The 18,846-nt window shown below is 37.8% G+C and overlaps 3 protein-coding genes across 5 annotated transcripts; 2 read left to right on the forward strand and 1 right to left on the reverse strand.

Moving 5' to 3' along the window:
* Positions 1-4,751: 4,751 nt before the first annotated feature.
* sftpbb (surfactant protein Bb) lies at positions 4,752-8,908 on the forward strand. 2 transcript variants are annotated; one of them, XM_044372195.1, is made up of 12 exons: positions 4,752-4,887; positions 5,128-5,180; positions 5,570-5,644; positions 5,962-6,084; positions 6,177-6,302; positions 6,410-6,490; positions 6,594-6,777; positions 6,873-7,015; positions 7,216-7,296; positions 7,877-7,987; positions 8,473-8,559; positions 8,669-8,908. In XM_044372195.1, exons 1-11 carry the CDS (start codon positions 4,836-4,838, stop codon positions 8,515-8,517), a joined length of 1,074 nt encoding a protein of 357 aa, XP_044228130.1. In that variant the 5' UTR covers positions 4,752-4,835; the 3' UTR covers positions 8,518-8,559; positions 8,669-8,908. The 2 variants fall into 2 exon arrangements, with proteins under 2 accessions (XP_044228130.1, XP_044228121.1); XM_044372186.1 differs by having other exon boundaries at positions 8,473-8,908.
* Positions 8,909-8,973: 65 nt separating this feature from the next.
* On the reverse strand, positions 8,974-15,019 carry usp39 (ubiquitin specific peptidase 39). Of its 2 annotated transcripts, XM_044372173.1 has the most exons (14): positions 14,913-15,019; positions 13,829-13,910; positions 13,445-13,523; positions 13,239-13,333; positions 12,692-12,828; positions 12,339-12,491; positions 12,022-12,247; positions 11,806-11,880; positions 11,482-11,549; positions 10,907-11,095; positions 10,658-10,800; positions 10,435-10,570; positions 10,181-10,267; positions 8,974-9,268 (listed from the first exon to the last, which is right to left on the reverse strand). In XM_044372173.1, the coding sequence occupies exons 2-14, from the start codon at positions 13,887-13,889 to the stop codon at positions 9,215-9,217; spliced, it is 1,503 nt and encodes a 500-aa protein (XP_044228108.1). In that variant the 5' UTR covers positions 13,890-13,910; positions 14,913-15,019; the 3' UTR covers positions 8,974-9,214. The 2 variants fall into 2 exon arrangements, with proteins under 2 accessions (XP_044228108.1, XP_044228097.1); XM_044372162.1 differs by lacking the exon at positions 14,913-15,019 and having other exon boundaries at positions 13,829-14,012.
* On the forward strand, positions 14,726-17,666 carry c2h2orf68 (chromosome 2 C2orf68 homolog). The gene is made up of 4 exons (XM_044372207.1): positions 14,726-14,976; positions 15,939-16,054; positions 16,141-16,286; positions 16,395-17,666. The coding sequence occupies exons 1-4, from the start codon at positions 14,867-14,869 to the stop codon at positions 16,515-16,517; spliced, it is 495 nt and encodes a 164-aa protein (XP_044228142.1). The 5' UTR covers positions 14,726-14,866; the 3' UTR covers positions 16,518-17,666.
* The last annotated feature ends 1,180 nt before the right edge of the window (positions 17,667-18,846 follow it).

Below are 18,846 nucleotides of genomic sequence, written 5' to 3' on the forward strand. Positions count from 1 at the left end.
TAAATATAGTTTTTATTGTAAAGTTTATTATTTGTGTGCTTGTTTGTTGATTTGTCTTACAATATCTTTACAGAATGGCCCTGTCAAAAGTATTTCTTAATGTATCTTTTGGTACATATATTGTATTTATAATTGGAGTCCTTTGGTGCAGCAAAAATATAAAATAGATTTTATGTTGACATTTGTGGAATTAATTCATTTCGGTATAGTTAAATATTTCCAACATGGTTTACGGCATGGTGCCATCTGGGTCAGTGCTAAAAGGCATCTCCGGTAAGTCAGGTGATTAATCTTACAAGAAGGAAATCTTTTTAATGTATAACTGTAAGAGAGTTTCTGTAAGATAATTGCAAGGCGTGTTTGGATTGTGTCTGATTAATTGTTCTCACCCTTTCATTTACCCAGTGACCTAAATATAGCTCAAACCTGACTAATGCCACCATTACTAATTCAAAGAAAAAGAAAGATAGAGAACGCAGTGGGTAGAAGCAAAAGTAAAAGATACTGAATGAAAAGTGTCACATAAGAGTTGATGCAGATTAACAGCGTAGCCTTCAGCTCTGTAGAACATGTTAGAGGATGATTTTCAAAACAATAATAATAGTTCATTTTAGCCAGCTTTATGTGTTGTAAGCTTTGGATGAAATTTTGAATGAATGCTTCTTCACTCACCCTGTTAATTGATATCAGCTCACGAGTTGGTCTTTCCTCTCTGGAACCTCAGCTGATAATACAAGATATTGTTTGGCTGAGAAAACACATTATTTTAATTCATTATAAAATAAATAGATTGAAAAGAGAAAGAGATGCTGTAAATATATTTTAAAATATATTTGGGAAAGATATTTTAAAAGTTACAGAAAAGCTTGACCTGCAGAAACACTGTGGACTTTGTAACAATTCATTTTGGATTTCAGCATTGTGATGGTGAGAAGCAGACAGGAAGAGGCATCAGTGATGAATAAACTGAGAGTCAGAACAGAAATATTTCACTGCAACTTTTATTAATAACTTAATTTATGACTGAAATGTCTTGTACACATACAATGAAGTTGGGTGTCAGCTATCTCTACCACAAACAGACATGTAGATAGATGATGATCATGGTGATGATGGTGATGAAGAGGAGGAGGAGGAGGAGGAAACGTTTGTTGTGGTCTTCTAATATCTATGTGCATAGGCAGTGCGTAGCTGTATGACCAAAGTGTGTTGTGGAACACAAATAAAAGGGTTTCTACATTTCTGACATTGATTATCTCCCATTGACTTAATTAAACCAAACTATTCAAATATGCCACGTTTAGCACCTGCAAGCAAATTCTAGCAAATTGCAGTTTGTCAGAGCTGCTGTGATATTTGTGTAAAGACAGAATGGACAAGAGGACTGATGAGAATGTTTGATTAATTTGAGATTACTTCTTTTAGATGTCTGAGGATGAGAAACAATATTTTCAAGTAATCTTCAGCACGACTCTCTATAAAAATACATATTTTACAATCACTTGATGAATTAAAATTAGAATGAACTGCAAATGTGGACAATGATATGACATTTCAGTCTGCCCTCTTTCAGAGAAACACAGTTTAAATGGGTCACAACTTTATATCCTGAAGTATGCAGACATCAGAAACTAAAACTTAACTTTATTTGTTTCTTGCTTCTGTGGTTTCTCTTTTGTATAAGAAAAAACAGCTGCAATTATGCAATTATGCTGTGTGATAAGTATGCACATTTCATCATGTGCAAACTAATCACACAGCATCTTTAAATCATTAAAGAAATAGCTACATATTGTCATTTTGATATGAGTATTATACTGTATCTGCAGTAAACACTAAACAATAATTGAAACCAAGTCTGTACATGTCTGACACACCCTAAATAATAATGCAGGGCAACAAAACATAAAAGTTATCATGTGACAGAGTGTTTGAGTTTTTACAGGGTGTAGAGCTGCCACCCCATGTAAAGAGCAGAAGATGGTATTTGGCACTTTAAATTCTGCATGGCCCTCTGCACACTCCTGGTGTTGTGTTGTGAATGATTTGATTGCTTCTTGCTTTCCAGTGTCTATGAAGACAAAACATCCCACCACTGCCACCAAATGTAGTGTCACCACCCCATATAAAGGCCAGAAGATGGTTGGCACTAGAACTTTTTAAAGGGACATTTTAAAAATAAAGCAGGTCAGCAGACTAGAGTATGTGCACAAAAAGGGGATATTTATTAACAAAAATATTAATTAAATAGAGGCAAAAATTAACCCAAGGAAATATCAACAAAAATAACTTAAGCCAAAGCAAACAAACAAATAAAATAAAAGCTGCAGCCTTACAGCAAGCTACCACCTCTTCCACTCTTCCCTACTGACCACTGAATGGTATTTTGCCTTCAGCCTCACCTAACTGGGGGGTGAGTCACACAGATACTGGGCTTTCAAAACATACACAACTCCACCCAATTATAAACACTGGATTTTTCTGTTGTTGCTGACAATCACAATCCACTATAAACCCACCAACAGTTCCTCATTACACCAAGTTTAACCAGATTTCATTTACTACAGAACAGTTTTACCTATTTTCTCACATCCTAACATCCCATCCTAACAATGCCCAGTGCCCTCAATGCTAAGAGGACCTAATGATGCAAACCTGTTTCCCTGGTTGAGCAGCTGATCAACCCTCAACATCACAGGAAGAACAACTGAAAGAACACAGAGTGGGCTGACCCTCCTACCAGATCATAAACCTCTAAACAAAGATGAACCACACATATCAACCAATGTATTCACTTATTAAAAAACCTAACCGACAAACTAACAGTGACATTTGACTGAACATAATGATGATTTAACACACAAAATAATGATAATGTTGAAGAACAGGGCCTAGTGAAAAGGGAGAGGAACAGCCTTTACACGGGGCTATTATGTTTAATTGCATAGGATTTCACAAATGACTGCCTCAGTATGTCAATTATTTAATTATGAAATTGGTGAGCTGGTTATTTTATGTAATAATAATTATTATTTTTATAGATGCATCCAACATGGTGAAAGGAAGGTTGCATGGAATCAGTCATTTCAGTCACTTAAAGGAGGTACACAAAAAACAGTCAGTAAAACTTAACAATGAAACAGGTTTTTCTTGCTGTAATCATTCCTCCTGTTCATACTGTCCATTAGAAGATCCCTTCATAATGCACTTACAAGTTAAGTTATAGGGACCAAAATCCACAGGCCTCCTTCTGTGCAAAAATGTACTTTAAAGTTTATCTGAATCTAATATGAAGCTTCAGGCATCCAAATTAGTCAAATCAAGCAGACATCTTTCAATATTAGAGTCTTTTTGTTACTATACTTCCACCTCAGCTCAACAGGGAAACACTGTACAAGGAAACAAGGGAATTTATTATGCTAAAAAGACAAGACAAGAAAGACAAGACAGTAAATGTGGCAGATATAGACTTGATATGACTAATTCAGACTGCTGAAGCCTCATATAAGTTTCAGATAAACTTTTAAATTTTTGATCAGATTTTGGCTCCCGTCACTTACATTTAAAGCACATTTGCACTTTTATTAGCCAGTATGAACAGGAGGAATGATTACAGAAAGGAAAACCTGTTTCAGTGTTCATATTGGTACCTGACTTTTGTTTTAAGACAGACTTGAACAATTGGGAACCTTTCCTTTAAACTTCATCAGGGCAAATGTTTAACGAAAGAGAACCTCAAAGCCTATAATGACGTCGAATTGAGCCCCACCTGTGCCTTTTCATGCAAGTACACATAGAAAATGCAGCGCAAAGTTGGGGGTCCAAATCCGTAGGAAACTGCACAGACACAATATATTGTATAACAATAAAACTGAAAAAAAAACTGAGGATAAATCAATGCAGAAAGCAATTAGCATATCACAGAATATACAATATTAGAAATACATATCAGCTGAGCCTACTATCAGATCTACACTTCCCACTCTGCAGAAGGTGCAGAAGCAGAGCTGGTAGGATTATGAAAGATCCTCATTACCCACTTCTTCGCTCAGGTAAATACCCAACACTGAGAGACTATAAAAAACCTTTTTTCCTCAGGACATCAAGATGGCCTATTGGGACAGCATATTGTTCTCAATGAATCTTTTGCATTGCCCTGCACATATTTGCACTTTAGCATATAAAAAATGTTACTGTATGGTTTGCCTATAATTGTGGTACATGTACATTTTTCATTTTTACATGCATATATTTTTTTTATTTTATTTTATCCTATATTAATTTTTTGTAATTCTTATTTTTCAGCCTTACTACACATTTCCTTGAATCCAATATGTCACAAAAAGTTGTTTTATTGTTACTTTACTTCAATATGCTCTGGATGAGCTCAAGCACTGTATTTCATTTGCTGTGCCGCCATCTACTGGTCACTTCAGAAGCCTTCCTGAACTGTCAAACATGATTATGGACTTTTTTTATGTACTTTTAAAAAATACGACATATTAATTTATACGCCTTTGTTTACATTAGACCATGGTACAAAGTCCAGGTCTGAGCAGCAAGGACAGAAAAGACCAAAATCTCAGAAAATATTCCAGTTTAGCCCTCAAGTAGTAAAACAGGTTTGTCTATTTTTATATTTATATATATTATATGATATTACTTTAACGCTAACCTAGTTGATCATTAACTTTCTAGTTGAAATTATTTGCTCCACTGCGCCTGCGCTGTACCTCTACCGTCAACCTTGATTTCCGGTGCAGCCCAAACAACGGCACTGATGTTATTATAGACAGATCATCTGCGCTTCATATCGTCCTGTTCCCCCTCACATAATGTCCGCTTCACGGCTCATATTGCTGGTCTTCGCGGTGTCACTATGTCCCGGTAAGATGAAGGTTCACTGACGGATGTCTGCGGAAATGTCAGCTGACCAGCCGTCATTAATTCTGTTGACAGATCAGGTTGTTATTGTGGGATTTATTGCTAACTTACTCTGCTAAAAAAAAATCAGAGCACACACGGTCGTATATATATTCGAACCTATGCTGAGATGAATCTGTCGCTTCATTTGTTTCTATATCACTGTCTTTTTCATCTAATCTTTTTCTGTCTGGGTCTTTTAAGGAGACTCCAGGCTCATCATAGACCCTCTGACACTCATCAAACAGACATCTCTGGTAAGATTGATTCTCTATAATGTTTCTAAGACCAACATACCAACATATGGAACTACATTTCAACACACAACATACAGTATACACGCTAAACCATATCAGGGAAACTACAGAAGTCTCACTCACATATTATTTTTGCATATTCATGTATGGTGTTAATTGTAGATATAATAACAGTGGATGCATTTATTTATTAGTGGGGTTGTTCTTGATATCTATACAGTCATCAGGCTTCAGTTATAAACATTTCCTCTTTAAAAGTTCACACCATTTATTATTAATCTGCACAGCAAGTGAAAACCCAGACAAGCCTTGCTTATGTTTAATATACATTTTAACACAAATGTCTTTAAAAATTGACCAGTTCTCTGTTTGTGGCTTCACCTCATTAGACGTTTGACATCTGTTCAGAATGCAGCCAGATCATCCAGCTGTCCAGCAACATGATTTCCAGCAGAGATACTAAGGTGGGGCTGTTGGGGACTGACTCACTGCACAGTGTCATTTTATTCTCACTTCACTTTATTTTATTTTACCGGACACACTGAAAGGAAACTGACAATCACACCCAGCAGCTGGGATCCATGTAATATCTTTCCCTTTGTTTTTAAAGTTACATTTGAAACAGGCAAGGACACAATTTTTCAATCAAACAGTTTTGACGTATCCGATTACTTCTGCATGTACTGTCTTTGTACGTGGTAGTTAATGTACACACAGACACCCAGTATTCCTACAACAACATAAAAATTGAGCCATTGCATTAACGTCTGTGCTTCTGCAGGAAACCATGTATGAAACCTTGCACGCTCTGTGCCAGCATCTCCCCAGAGAACAGGCATCAGAGTGTGATTTACAGGTGAAGATGTTTTTGCCAAAAGTTCTGCAGCAAACACCTGATCAACTGGTAAGCTTCTTTTTAGATGTACAATATGGAAATATAATGAACACTGTGGCCTTCAGTGAAAGTTTCAATCTATGATCATATGTTTTTTGTAGAAAGCAGGTGAGACCTGTATGGTTTTTGGACTTTGTGCTGCCCACAAGGACAAAGAACCACTGAAACTACCCCACCATGCCACCTATGAAGACATCTCTGCACTCAGCACGTCCAGCGATGCACATGTTAGTATGAGAAAGCAGAAGTGGAGTATCAAATAGAAGTTGAAGTGGAACTTTTGCCAACCTTTGAATTCTGTAAATGACCCTCTTATCATCTAACTCCTCTCTAGGAGCAGATCAACCCAGCCTGCACCCTGTGTTTGTTTCTTATCAAGAAACTGGAAACCCTGTTGCCCCAAAACATGACTGAGGTGACTATTTTTTAAAAAATATATTACTTCGTCTTGCTTCAGGTACATATCCCTCATCACGCATCACTTCATTTATGTCACCATCGTCTTTCTTGTCCTGCAGGATGCTTTAATGAAGCTCATGGAGGAGTTCTGCTATCTTGTTCCTCACAGCTACAAGGACCAATGTGAAGATTTTGTAGACAAATATGGGACACAGATAGTGGAGTTCCTCTTATCGTCCGCAGCTCCTCACACAATATGTACCCTGCTGCACATCTGTTTGTTCAAGGACACACCTGTTCCAGGTCAGTTACATGTTTATAATGAATACATTTATAGGTTAGAGCTGACCCTCGCTCTTCCTTATTGTCACCAAATTAACTCTCTGCTGATTTCCCAGAGGTGTTCCTCCCCTCGGACTGTGAGTCGTGCCGCACGCTGGCTGTGCTGAGCCGACTTCACCTGGGTCTCAACTCCACCCAAACTCAAACATCCTCCTTCCTCCAGTCTGTGTGTGTTCATCACCCCAAAGCCATTCCTAAGGTCTGACCCTCAGCTCCCACCAACTCTCAGCAGATTATGTCAAACGCCCCTACATGTCCTTTTATTATTACTATATGCTTTTATATATTAGAATATTTGACCTCTCATTGTTCTTAAAGTTTTCAGTAAAGCAGTTTGTTAATCAGGTCTCATTTCTCTTTGCTTGAGAAGTAGCCAAGTAATTGTCATGCTCTTTTCAGTGTGAGGCTTTCACCAAAATCTATGGCTCCCGGCTGCAGCAGGTTTTGGGAAACCAGCTGGACCATCCAGATGCTTGTGAAGTAAGAATAAGTTCCTTTAAAAAATAGTCATATGCACGTGTACTTCACACCGTATTACCAATCCATAAGAGGACTTGTCTCCAGTAGTTTGTGGAGTTTTACCATCATTTGCAACAGCACAATTGATTTACTAACTTATTTAAGTAACACTTTATTTTACAAGTAGTATAATGTTAATGTTAAGGACATTTTACAGAAAGGGTGTTGCAATTTGGTACAAATAAGAAAAAACTGAAAAAAAAAAGTGTTGGTTTAGTTGGTCAGTGCCAATTCATTATATTTCAGTTCATACCTAGTTGTTAGTTTGCAAAAATTCTTAATAAATTAATTCTTTAACAGACAGAAAATACTTTTCAGTGTGTATTTTTGTGTGTCAAACTAACTATTAGCATATTTAGTTGTTTCTTAAAAACTCTATAATGAGCACATTTCCCGTATACTACCAAATTATATAACGCTTTAAAGAAATGAGCCTTTGTCCATGCAACACTAGTCATGAACACAGTGTAGCAACTTATTCACATGCCATTCTTTAAACTAGTTTAGTTTCTCATCAGTGTTTGTCCCGTCTGTCCTTCAGAGAGCTGATCTGTGTGTTGCCACAAAGAAGTTGGAGCCGCTGGGGAAGAATCGTTGTACTTGGGGACCGAGCTACTGGTGCAGAGACATAAAAACTGCTCAGGAATGTGGTGTAAGTGAAATTCAGTCACATGTTACTTGTTTGGCTAAAAAAAGGTGATGCACGGGTCAATCCCATCACCTGACAGTTACAGGGTAAAACATACATAATATTCTCTAGTAAATCTTGATTTAGCCATTTGCTGCATCACCCAACTTAACTGCTGTTCATTGTATCCAACATTTCAGGCTATGATGATAATGACTTCAATGTTTAGGTCTGTGATGAATAAGTAAAAGCTTAATTATATAAACTATCAATACAAATGTCTGCAATGAAAGAGTCAATATGCTCACTCTGCAGTGAGGATAAAAGGTTTTAATTGTCTTAGAGAAACGTTTATCAAAACTATTTTTTCCACATTCAAGCACACAAGTGATTTTTTCCTCTCATAAGTTCCATTCGATAGATTAACCAACCAACCATTAAACTGCCCATCACTACTTGAAACTATTTGTTTCACATCTGCTTTCTGTATTTTTTTTTCCTATTTTCAGAACGTGGCTTTCTGTGCGAAATACATGTGGAAGAAGAACAAATGAATCAACCTGCCAAACTGAATGCAGCTCTGAATATTCTGTACTGTATGTTCACATCAGGAAACTACTTATCTCACAAATATATTATGTAACTGATCAACTCTTAATGTTTTACAAGTTTAATGCACTGATTGTTTTTTTTTTTAACTTTTAGGCAAGTTGCTCCTTCTTGTAGGCTTGCAGTCAATCAATGAGCCATAAATGTTCTGGTTTGCATGAAATGTGTCACAAGACTGAGGCTGGAATTCAGTCTGAAATATCAGTTTCTGCAGTGGTTACAGTTTTGTGAACAGTGGTATTCTGTAAATTGTTTATGTATGTCATAATGAAAGTGAAAATGGAAAACACTGGAGCTTTCTGTCCAGTATGAATTAAAGACTATTTGGACAACTGACTACTCAACATAATTGCTTCTTCTGTTATCTTGTTTGACATGAAAATGCAGCACAGACAAAAACGTGTCCTGGAGATAGTTTATTTAGAAACTTCCACATAGTAAAAAGATAAAACAGTGAAAAAAACATGGAGACCTTTACATGTGTTTCCTTTTTTTGTGTGTCTATTAACAAAAAGTCCTGGTGCTCTCTTTCCACCTTCATTTTAGATTCCGTTGTTATTTTCAATCATTTAAATACCCGGTCCATTTCCAGAATAGCGACACCACTTCTGGTCATTCACACTCAGAAAATTCCTGCCTCACTTACGCCCCCGTGTGGTTGTTTGTGTCATCGTCACTCTCTTGTCTTTTCCAGATCTACAAGAGAAATAAAACAGTTGTTACCAATATGAGATGAATGGAGGTCTAGGCGAAACAAGAAGTGCTTGTTCAATTCATGATTCACAACTGCATTCTGGTATTTTTCATTCAGGATTTTGAAGTCTAGGAATCTTTTTACGGATACTTTGTACTGATAATCATTGTTGTTAACTGACACATGGGCATTTTTTTTAACCAAGAAATTGTAAAGATTCAGTCCTCCACTGAATGTATTCTTGGCATAGTACAAAGTGTCTAAAATAGCACATAAATTACCAATGAAACAGTAGCTTCAACAGAAAAGACCTGGGTCCTTATGTGATGGTAAATAAACTATACAATTATTCTTTTATATGCAACATCTTTACATTTATAAGTTGTTGTGTTGAGGTCTTTTTGTAAAAAATAAAAATTTTGCAGATTTTAAAATTATGTTTTTTTTTGTATCTACAATGAGAAAGGGACCAGCATGTCCTGAGTGGACTCGCTTGCCAGATTAATAGAGTAATATTTGTGTTGACGTTTTTTTCATATCACTACTATTTCTGTTGGGCATCATAAGTGAAATTCAACCAAAATACAAATTGCTATAATCAGAAGCTGCTTCTGTCTTTATAAAGTGAAAGATATATGAGTGTGCTTCAAATGCCATCAGATGAAAGGTGATGAATGTTTTATATCATTTCATGTTGCATAGAAAAGTACAGAGACACGGCTCTGCAACATTTATGTTTTCCAACACACACACACACACACACACACACACACACACACACACACACACACACACACACACACACACACACACACACACACACACACACACACACACACACACACACACACACACACACACACACACACACACACACACACACACACACACACACAATGAATGGCAGAACTTGCCTGGATGTAGGCTTCTGACAGTGTAATCATCTGGGGGAGAATGTCCGTCACCTGCAGGTCCTGCATCTCATACCACTTCCCAGTTCCCTGATCAAACACAAAGACACATTATAACTAAGAGGCAGTGACATCATTTTAACCATATTACTGACACTGGTTTGGGAAAAAAAAACACAATTTAATGTTAGGTTGTGTGTAATTAATACCATCAAAAAAAATCAGGGAAATTATAAAAATATCTGTCTGTAACCTACATGATGCAGGACATGTATTCTGTACGCTCCCTCAGTAGGTTTCCCATCATGCACCACGTTAGCGACGAGGTCATAAGTTGTGTTCTTCTCTGTAACTTGGGCTTCTTCTGTCAAGTACTCACGGAGGTCAACATTTCTATTGAAAGAAATACAAAGTGACATGAATGAGCACATTTATACTGAGGCTTTGTACTTTGTCTTACAGTATATGAACAGCACTTACGTGATGGGGAAGTTGACAATTGTCGGGTTCTTTTCCACAAAGAAGTTATTCTTCGTGAATCTTTTAATGCAAAAGATGAGGTACGGAGGCAGTTTGGTCAACTGGAACCTTTTGAGAAAGTTCTCTTTGTAGGTTTTATATTCCTGAATGTAAATGAGACAGAAGTGTGTCCAGATATAGAGTTAAACTTTTCACACTTTTATTTTGCATCATTATATCAAAGACAAGACGATGTGAAGGAATCGTTACCTTCTCTGTGCTGCCGTTGAACTTGCCCAGGATGTTGAAGAGAGGGACTTGTGGGATAATAAGCTGCTCCTTCTCATCCTTGTACAGTGGGGCTGTTGGGAGGTCAAGGGTCAGGAACAAGAAAGTGGACTCAGACAGCTGCTCCTGGTACTCCTCTGTCAGGAGCAACGCCTCTTTCTCCTCTGGGAGCTGGGAAATTTTAAAAACATACTTTTCTTCACTTTTCATTTTACAACCTTCAAAGTTCAATTCTTTTAAACTGTGGTGTCTTAATGAAACAAAAAACTGCATGGCCCAAAAAAAATCTCCAAAAACATAAATGAGCTCAAATTTGAACTAACAGATGTTAAAATAATGCACCAAAAATCAGCTTTGATTTGCCCTGTATTTTGACCAGAAAATAAAGTAATATAGAAAGTAAAAAGTCTTTTTTCAGCTCAACAATCACTGTCTCCAACGCACTTTCATCCAATAATTTTAACATGATTTATAAATAAATCTGATTTAATTATTAGCAATATGATTCATGTTCCATGTGTCATTTAATGAGTTCAAAACACAAGCAGGAAACTCACTAAATCTGGGTGTGGTAGTTTCTTCGAGAAGATCCGCATGGAGCCTTGAAAAGCTTTTGTAATGATTGCTGTAATGACAGAAAGACAGAAGAGGACAGAGGCTGATTCTCACTTATATGATACTAAATAATGAGAAATATTTGGCCGACTCAATCTCCAACTTATTTTTGCCACATAGAAATAATACGTAATTCTCATTTTATACAAAATTATATCCCATTTTTTCCTTCAACTCAGATAAACATACTGTTAATGTGCCAAATACTCATATGAGCATCTTTTTTAGATTACAGATGAAACCCTTTCTAGTCTTTTCCCACTCACATGGCTTTTTCTTTGTGCCTCCTAGAGCACCGTGCAGAGCATTTAAGAACCACGTCATGAAGTCCACAGCATCTCCTGCAGAACAGAGAACAATCGATCAGCACCACAACCTACAGCTTTCTCCATAGTGCAGCATTTTTTGCTGTGAATGAATCCTCTGTTCTTCAAAACTGTAATACGTGCTGCAACACTAATGTCTGGAAACACAAATCTTACCTTGCTTGGTAATTTGGAAGTTCTTCTTGCTGCAAAGCACCACAGCCTGCAGCATCTCATGGGGAGACACGTGAGCCTTGAAGTTTCTTGGATTCCAAAGTTTGCGCATCAGCTCACCAAACCTCTGCACCAAGAGGAACATGATGTCCCCTGGTGGTCTGCGGATTCCCCTGTAGTTTTCCTCCTCCAGGAAGTAGTTTCGCAATGGTGGAACATTGGAAAAAGCCTTGAAAACAAACAAGGAAAAATTAAATTGAAGAAAAAAAAAATCTGTATTAGTTAAAAAGTTTATGACTAAGTGATGCAGTTCTTTATACCTGTAACACCACATTGGCATAGTCATTGGCTTTGATGTTGTTGAGCCCAACAATGCCTGGCAGGTAAGTAGTACCATCGTAGGCTCTGTACAGCTTTCCCTGCTTGTCAAGGCCGGTGATGTGCTGCTTGGTGAAAGTTGGCTTCAGCACATACTGCAGAAAGAGAAATGTCAACAAATTACTGACAGAAAAGTACTGTTTGCAAATATAACAATATTTTGAGTGCATGATACCCTCTAATACATTACATAATACAACTAATACATTAATTCAACACAAACACCATTTTATATATCCCTCTTCACAAAGACGAATGTAAACTCATTAGTCTATAACACTATCACTTCGCTCACCGTGATGTCCTCTAGTGAAGAGTCGATGATCTCATAGTTGTCTGGCAGACAGTAAAACTTGAGAGTGTGCAGATTGAGGAACACGTGATGGGTGAACTGTACACTGTGAGTGTAAGCATGGGACTTCAGGCCTCTACCTACAGAAGGAGACAAACATGTGAAACACAGTGAAACAGTCAAGTTAAGTCAATTTTAGTGTATTGGCCCAATATCACAAATTTGCCTCAAGGGGGCTTTACAATTTGTATAGCAATACAACATCCTCCATCCTTAGAGCCTCGATTCAAATGGAGGGAAAAACTCCCTAAAATAAACCTTTAACAGAGAAAAAAAGGAAGAAATTTCAGGAAGAGCAAAAGAGGAGGGATCCATCTCCCAGGATGGACAAACATGCAATAGATGTTGTGTGTACAGAATAGAACAAGAAAGACAAATTTCAGAAACACAGCATGGAAAACAGGATGACAAAAATATCATGGATTTATAATATATATGTATGAAGTCAAGACAAAGCACAACAAGGTGTTTCAACCCCGCATTCTCTTACCTTGAAAGTATTTCCCACATATGAGGCAGGCATAGACATTGATGTGGGAGAGAGAGATGGAGCAGAGCTTCTCAAAGTCAAAGTCCAGCACACTCCTGGTGGATAAACAGACAGAAACCTTGAATGAGCTGCAGAGCAATGAAGGAGGTCGGGACTCAGTAGCATTTAGCATTAACGTTAGCTGTACACATTCAAGTAAATCTTGCCTGTTTATGGTGTCAAGATAAGGGCAGTGGCGGCTTCTCCGGTCTTCTACTACACGTCCTCGTCGTATTTTGGTTACCACTGAAACATGGAAATCAAACAAAAAAGAAAACAAAGTCAATTCAGTTTGTGTTTTAGCAGTTGAATGTATGCTAGCTAAACCTAGCATTTATGTTGCTAGGAGATGATTGATTTGATACACAGGGCGCTCTGGAAGGGCGGTGAATTTGTTTCAGCCCGTTAGAAACTACACATTTGCGGTGTTTGTTGACTGGCCTGTGTGAAGCTGGATCAACCGGTGGAAATATCAAACGCACTTTCAATAGTAAAATTAGCTACCGGCTAACCAGACGTAGGACAGACGTTTATAAAGCAAATAAACTCACCTCCGTCTTCGTTGTCATCGTCGTCCACCTCAACGTCTCTTTCTCGCTTCAGGGAAACCATCACAGCAGTAAGTTTGTGCGCCTGACGTCAAAATAACAGATAAAGGTACAACTTTATTTGGGATAAATGAACGAGTCGCGCACAGAGCGCGTCGAAAGTCTCGCGGTCTCTAGTCGTTCACAGCAGAGGAAAACCTAACCCGGAGTTAAAAAATACAGCCTGGTCACATCAGTCCTTGGCCAATACCAATGTGATTTTGAAACAGTATAACCTGATTTTTTTATAGTCACTCTTAGTAGATTAGGAGTTTATTATTTCTACTCATTATTTGTGCAGAATGTTCATTTTGCACGATGGGGGAAATGAGCCTTAAATTATGTTTTATTCATAAAGAATAGATTTTAATTAAATGGTTTGTATTTTTATTGATACTTTGTTTTAGAGCGTTTTGTGTTCAACGATTTTGAAAAAACATGTTTGTTTTTAGATATGATTAACCCCTTCCATACTTACTGTTCAGGGTCAAATTTGGCCAATTTTTACATTTTAGAGCAATAAAAACACCCTAAAAACTTTTCTTTAAGCCCGACATGTTGTGACTTCTCCTAATGTGACCCAGAATACACCAAAAATGGAAATATTTCAACTTTTTAAAAGCATTTTTTGTGTGCAACTGATTCACATTTTTGTAGAGAGTGTTTGACTCATATTTATTCAAAAACTCTCTCTGCTATGTGAAAGCTTCATTAAGGATTAATCACCCAGTTTCTCTGTGACTGCATTCATGAGGTATCACGAGGTATTCATGAATCATTTGTGGCACAGAGACTAATTATGAGGGGATGGTACAAAATATAAACAGTATATGGGGGTTGATTTGTAAACTCCGGGAACGTTACGGTTGGACAACAAATTACCAGCAGCTAGTTAGCTATGTAGCTTTTTGTCAGTGCACAGTTACTCTGACTGGGACTTGTGACCCGTTAGCGTGATTAGCTCATAAATACGGTCACCGTGTTGAAACTGTATCTGTGGAAATGGACATTTTAAGAGATGATGAAGCGCATGAGCTGAAATACAAACCTGGTGGCCGTTTGGATATGAGCCACGGCTTCCTGCACCATATCCGGAGGAACCAGATTGCTAGGTGATTCCCTCAGCTAATGCTAGTAACTGTTAGCTAAGATAGTAGCACAGCTGGTCCGCGACATCCAGCCACTATATCTGCAGCTGCAGCCGCAAATGTTAACTAGAAGTTAATCAGATGGTGAAGTAAAGTTAATTAGGAGGGCATATACTGATTAAGACATCTGCTGTGAAGCAGATGAAAGAAAGGTTGCACAGGCCCGAGTTGTCCATGGTTTGGGACACAGTAGGTATAAAACACATTTAAGTGTGTATTATTTTAGTGGAAGAAGCAGTTTTGCATACTGTTATTAGATGTAACTATCAAAGAGCCTAAGACGAAGAACCTCCATGAGATATATTGATGGACATTTTTTTTAAAAAGCACCTACTATCCTACTTTCTACTGCTGAATTGTAGTTTTTTTTGTCATATCTTCAGCGGTATTTAAGTAGAACCTCTACAAAAATATTAGTCAATGTGGCTCACCATTGACACAACATAACTATCAACAGTTTGTCAGTGCCAGTCAAAGGTTTGGACACACTTTTTCATTCAAGTGAATGGGAAAGTGTGTCCAAACCTTTGACTGGTACTGTATTTGAGAATTTCAAAAAGCTAATAATATTCATTTCTGTCTCTGAAATGCACGTCAAATATAAAGGGAAATTCTATAATTAATTTTTTTACACAAACCTTTTCTGAAATATATTTGAACAATTGCAACGTACTTACATATATGAAGGTGAAGCTTAGACTTGAATATATGTTATAGAACAGCTTGTTTGTGTTTGGGAAACAGGATTATAACTCTGTTATCTTTATGCAAACCACAGCAAAACAAGGAGAAGGTGACCTACTTTATGTTGTGTCACTAACTCGGCTAGACCGTCAGATATCATGCACTGTATATTTTTGAAAAGCACTTTGTATATTATATATTTTTCATGCTATAACAAAGTGTTGGTTCACTGTCACTTCAAGAGACGACTATGATAAAGAAGTGAAGCAAGCCAAAGAGCTTCAGCGGCGGAGGCACACCACAATCCCTAGACGACCCCGCCGACCCGACATCCAAGTGTACCATCCTCGACGAAGGCGTAAGATTGGTGCTCTTTGTTGTTAGCTTTTTTCCAATTACATTAGATCCACTCTGTGATCTTATTCCACTGTGCTCATTTCCTAGATGGTTCAGAGCCAGGGAACGGTGCTGAGGCTGAGGAGTGGAACGAGAGTGGGTCAAGTACAGAGACGGAGACCCATGGAACTGAACTCTTCTGGCTTGACTATCAGGCTGACTCTGGTGCCATTACGTCCTTCCTCGTGCACAAGGTTAATGCACATCCCTCCTGCCGCTAATGTGTCTGACTCTTACTGCGCTAATGTGTATTTTAAACATCTTGCTCTTTGCACATCCTGATTTTCTCTCTGTTTCTGAAGGAGGATAAGCCTGAGAAGGTGGTGGAACGTGTCGCAGAGAAGAACACATTGGATTCGGCCATGAGGGCAGCTCTAGAGGCCCGGATTCAAAAGGAAATGGACAAAAGACGAGACAAACGCTGAGTTACAATCTCAAACAGTCGATGATGACAATAGCTACAGGGAAAAACCTGTGGAGCAATACTCCATTTACAGTTCTGTGCTCCTGATAAGCATCAGGGCTGTCGACATAACGAGAACTCCAGGATCCTGTACAGTGACGGTCAGCAGACGGTCACCATGTGATATCTCACATTCAAGTGCAGTCTGCGCAGAGACAGCACTTGTAATAGACAGAATGGTTGTGGGTCTGTCATGTTCATGTTTACTACATTTTACTCACATTGGACTGTTACCTCATACCCTGATTCATATCTTTAGGGACACATTATACACATTTAAGATGACTGGACCTGTAAACTTATGTTGCTTTCTAACAGTTAAAATGTTTGTAAGTTGGCACTTTTTGACAGGGAGCACTGTTAATCTTCTGCTATTGAATACGTCCTGTGTCTCTTGTGTTTACAAAGATCTAGTTTTTATAAACAAGATTTAAACTTTTTGGGAAAAGTGCTGTGAACAGAAAACGGATCTTTCAGTAAACGTTCGCATAGAAATGTGAGAATTCAGTGTCATATTGAGTTGGACGGTTTAGTGTTTGTAGCCATGATAATGTGCTTTGTGTTGTGTTTCATCGCATCCGGTATTGTAATTTATTTTTGGTTGTAAAAATATTTTTATTTTTGATACTGTAATATTTTCTGAGGACACAAATTCTTTACACATAAAATGGCATATACATAAAAAAAAACATTTATTACTGTCCAAATGTGTCTGGGTGTGTGCTTGTGGAATGAACAGCCATATAATGTGAATGTTTTCTTCTTTTATTAGTGTCTTGACAGGTTGTATAACACTAAAATCTGTGGGGGGAAAGTAACAGGTCAACCTGTTTACTGACTATGATCAGTTCTATCTTGAAATATGGAGAGATTGTAATACATAAATTGGGATACATGAGAATACTGATGTAAGTGTTTTACATCATGTCCTCAGCAGGTGGCAGTATGAATCTGTGTTTCAACTATGTGGCCCATCTGTTCCTCTTTTCCACGTGCTACAACTTTTTTTTTTCCAGAAGTCAAATTACATTTTCCCCTTGAGTTTATTGTAACAGTCAATTGTCATTTTAAAGATAAATAGCCATACAATAACATTTCCACACACAACATATTAACAGTGTTTGTCAGTCATTCTAAAATTGCACACATTTCTTGAACTTGCACCACTTTTTACACAAAATCTTGTCAGTGGAGAGCTTAAACGAACTTGCAGTGTCACAGTTGTGTAAAACTGCTCAACTGACAATGAGGAGCTCAACTAGAGTTCTTAAACTCCACATATTAATGCACAAGATAAGAAGTTAGTGTCTTGTGTTGTAATCCAGTGCGAGCTCTCACATGGAGGCCCATTTCAGAGTCACCATGCAAGCAAGCAGCATTACATAAGAAAGTTTAAATTTTACCCAATATTTGTTTGTGGTGCCAAATTGTGATCTTGTGTGACAAAGCGAAATGAAATCTTAGGACTTCAAAAAGTCTGTACAATATTCATTTTACATTCCAATATCACAGAATGAGTTTTTCTGTCTGTTTTCAACCTTTCACTGGTGTTGATAATGGCTTTCTTTGGATTTAGCTGTTATGTCATTTTCTGAAACAACCACTTTTTACGAAACTCTAACCTGTTTTCCCACATGGGACCCACCTGGCAAGTTAGACCCAGCCACATATGAGCACTGTCATCTACAGTAAGACTGCAGCAAAGAAAAGGAATGTCAAGCTGTATATCACACAGACTGTACTGCTTGGAAACACAGAAATTGATATAGATAGATATAAAAAGATAGCACGAGTTCCTTAGAAAGGATGGCATTGCAAAGATTCTTGTACCAGTGCACAAGTTACTGTTGTCACATCAAACAGATAAACAGCAGACACATTTTTTTCCCAGCTCTATGCTGAAAAGTAAACGAAAATTTCCACTAAAATTCCCCGACTGTGGAAAAAAACCAAACTTGACTTGACGTGTGCAGAAAAGCTGTTGATCCACTGAGCAATAGCAGATTAATTCTTTGTTTTCATTAATACATGAAAATATGCAAACTTCAGACCACATGGCGGGCCAAGTCTCCACAGTGTTATACAAAACTTTGTCAAGGAGGAACAGGCTCGGCGTGCTATTGGTGGAACAGAGACACTCCCCTTTAGATTGTCAATGCCCTCCCTCCTGGCTCACTTTTCCTTCCTCAGTCAGCATGTGACTGAAGTTATTGAGAGGGGGGACACATTCCCTTGTCACTGGCTCTGCTGCTCAACAGATTATCTCCAGTTTCACCATTTCTCAATTGGCT

The sequence above is a fragment of the Thunnus albacares genome, chromosome 2 (genome assembly GCF_914725855.1).
Source record: "Thunnus albacares chromosome 2, fThuAlb1.1, whole genome shotgun sequence".
Lineage (NCBI taxonomy): Eukaryota > Metazoa > Chordata > Actinopteri > Scombriformes > Scombridae > Thunnus > Thunnus albacares.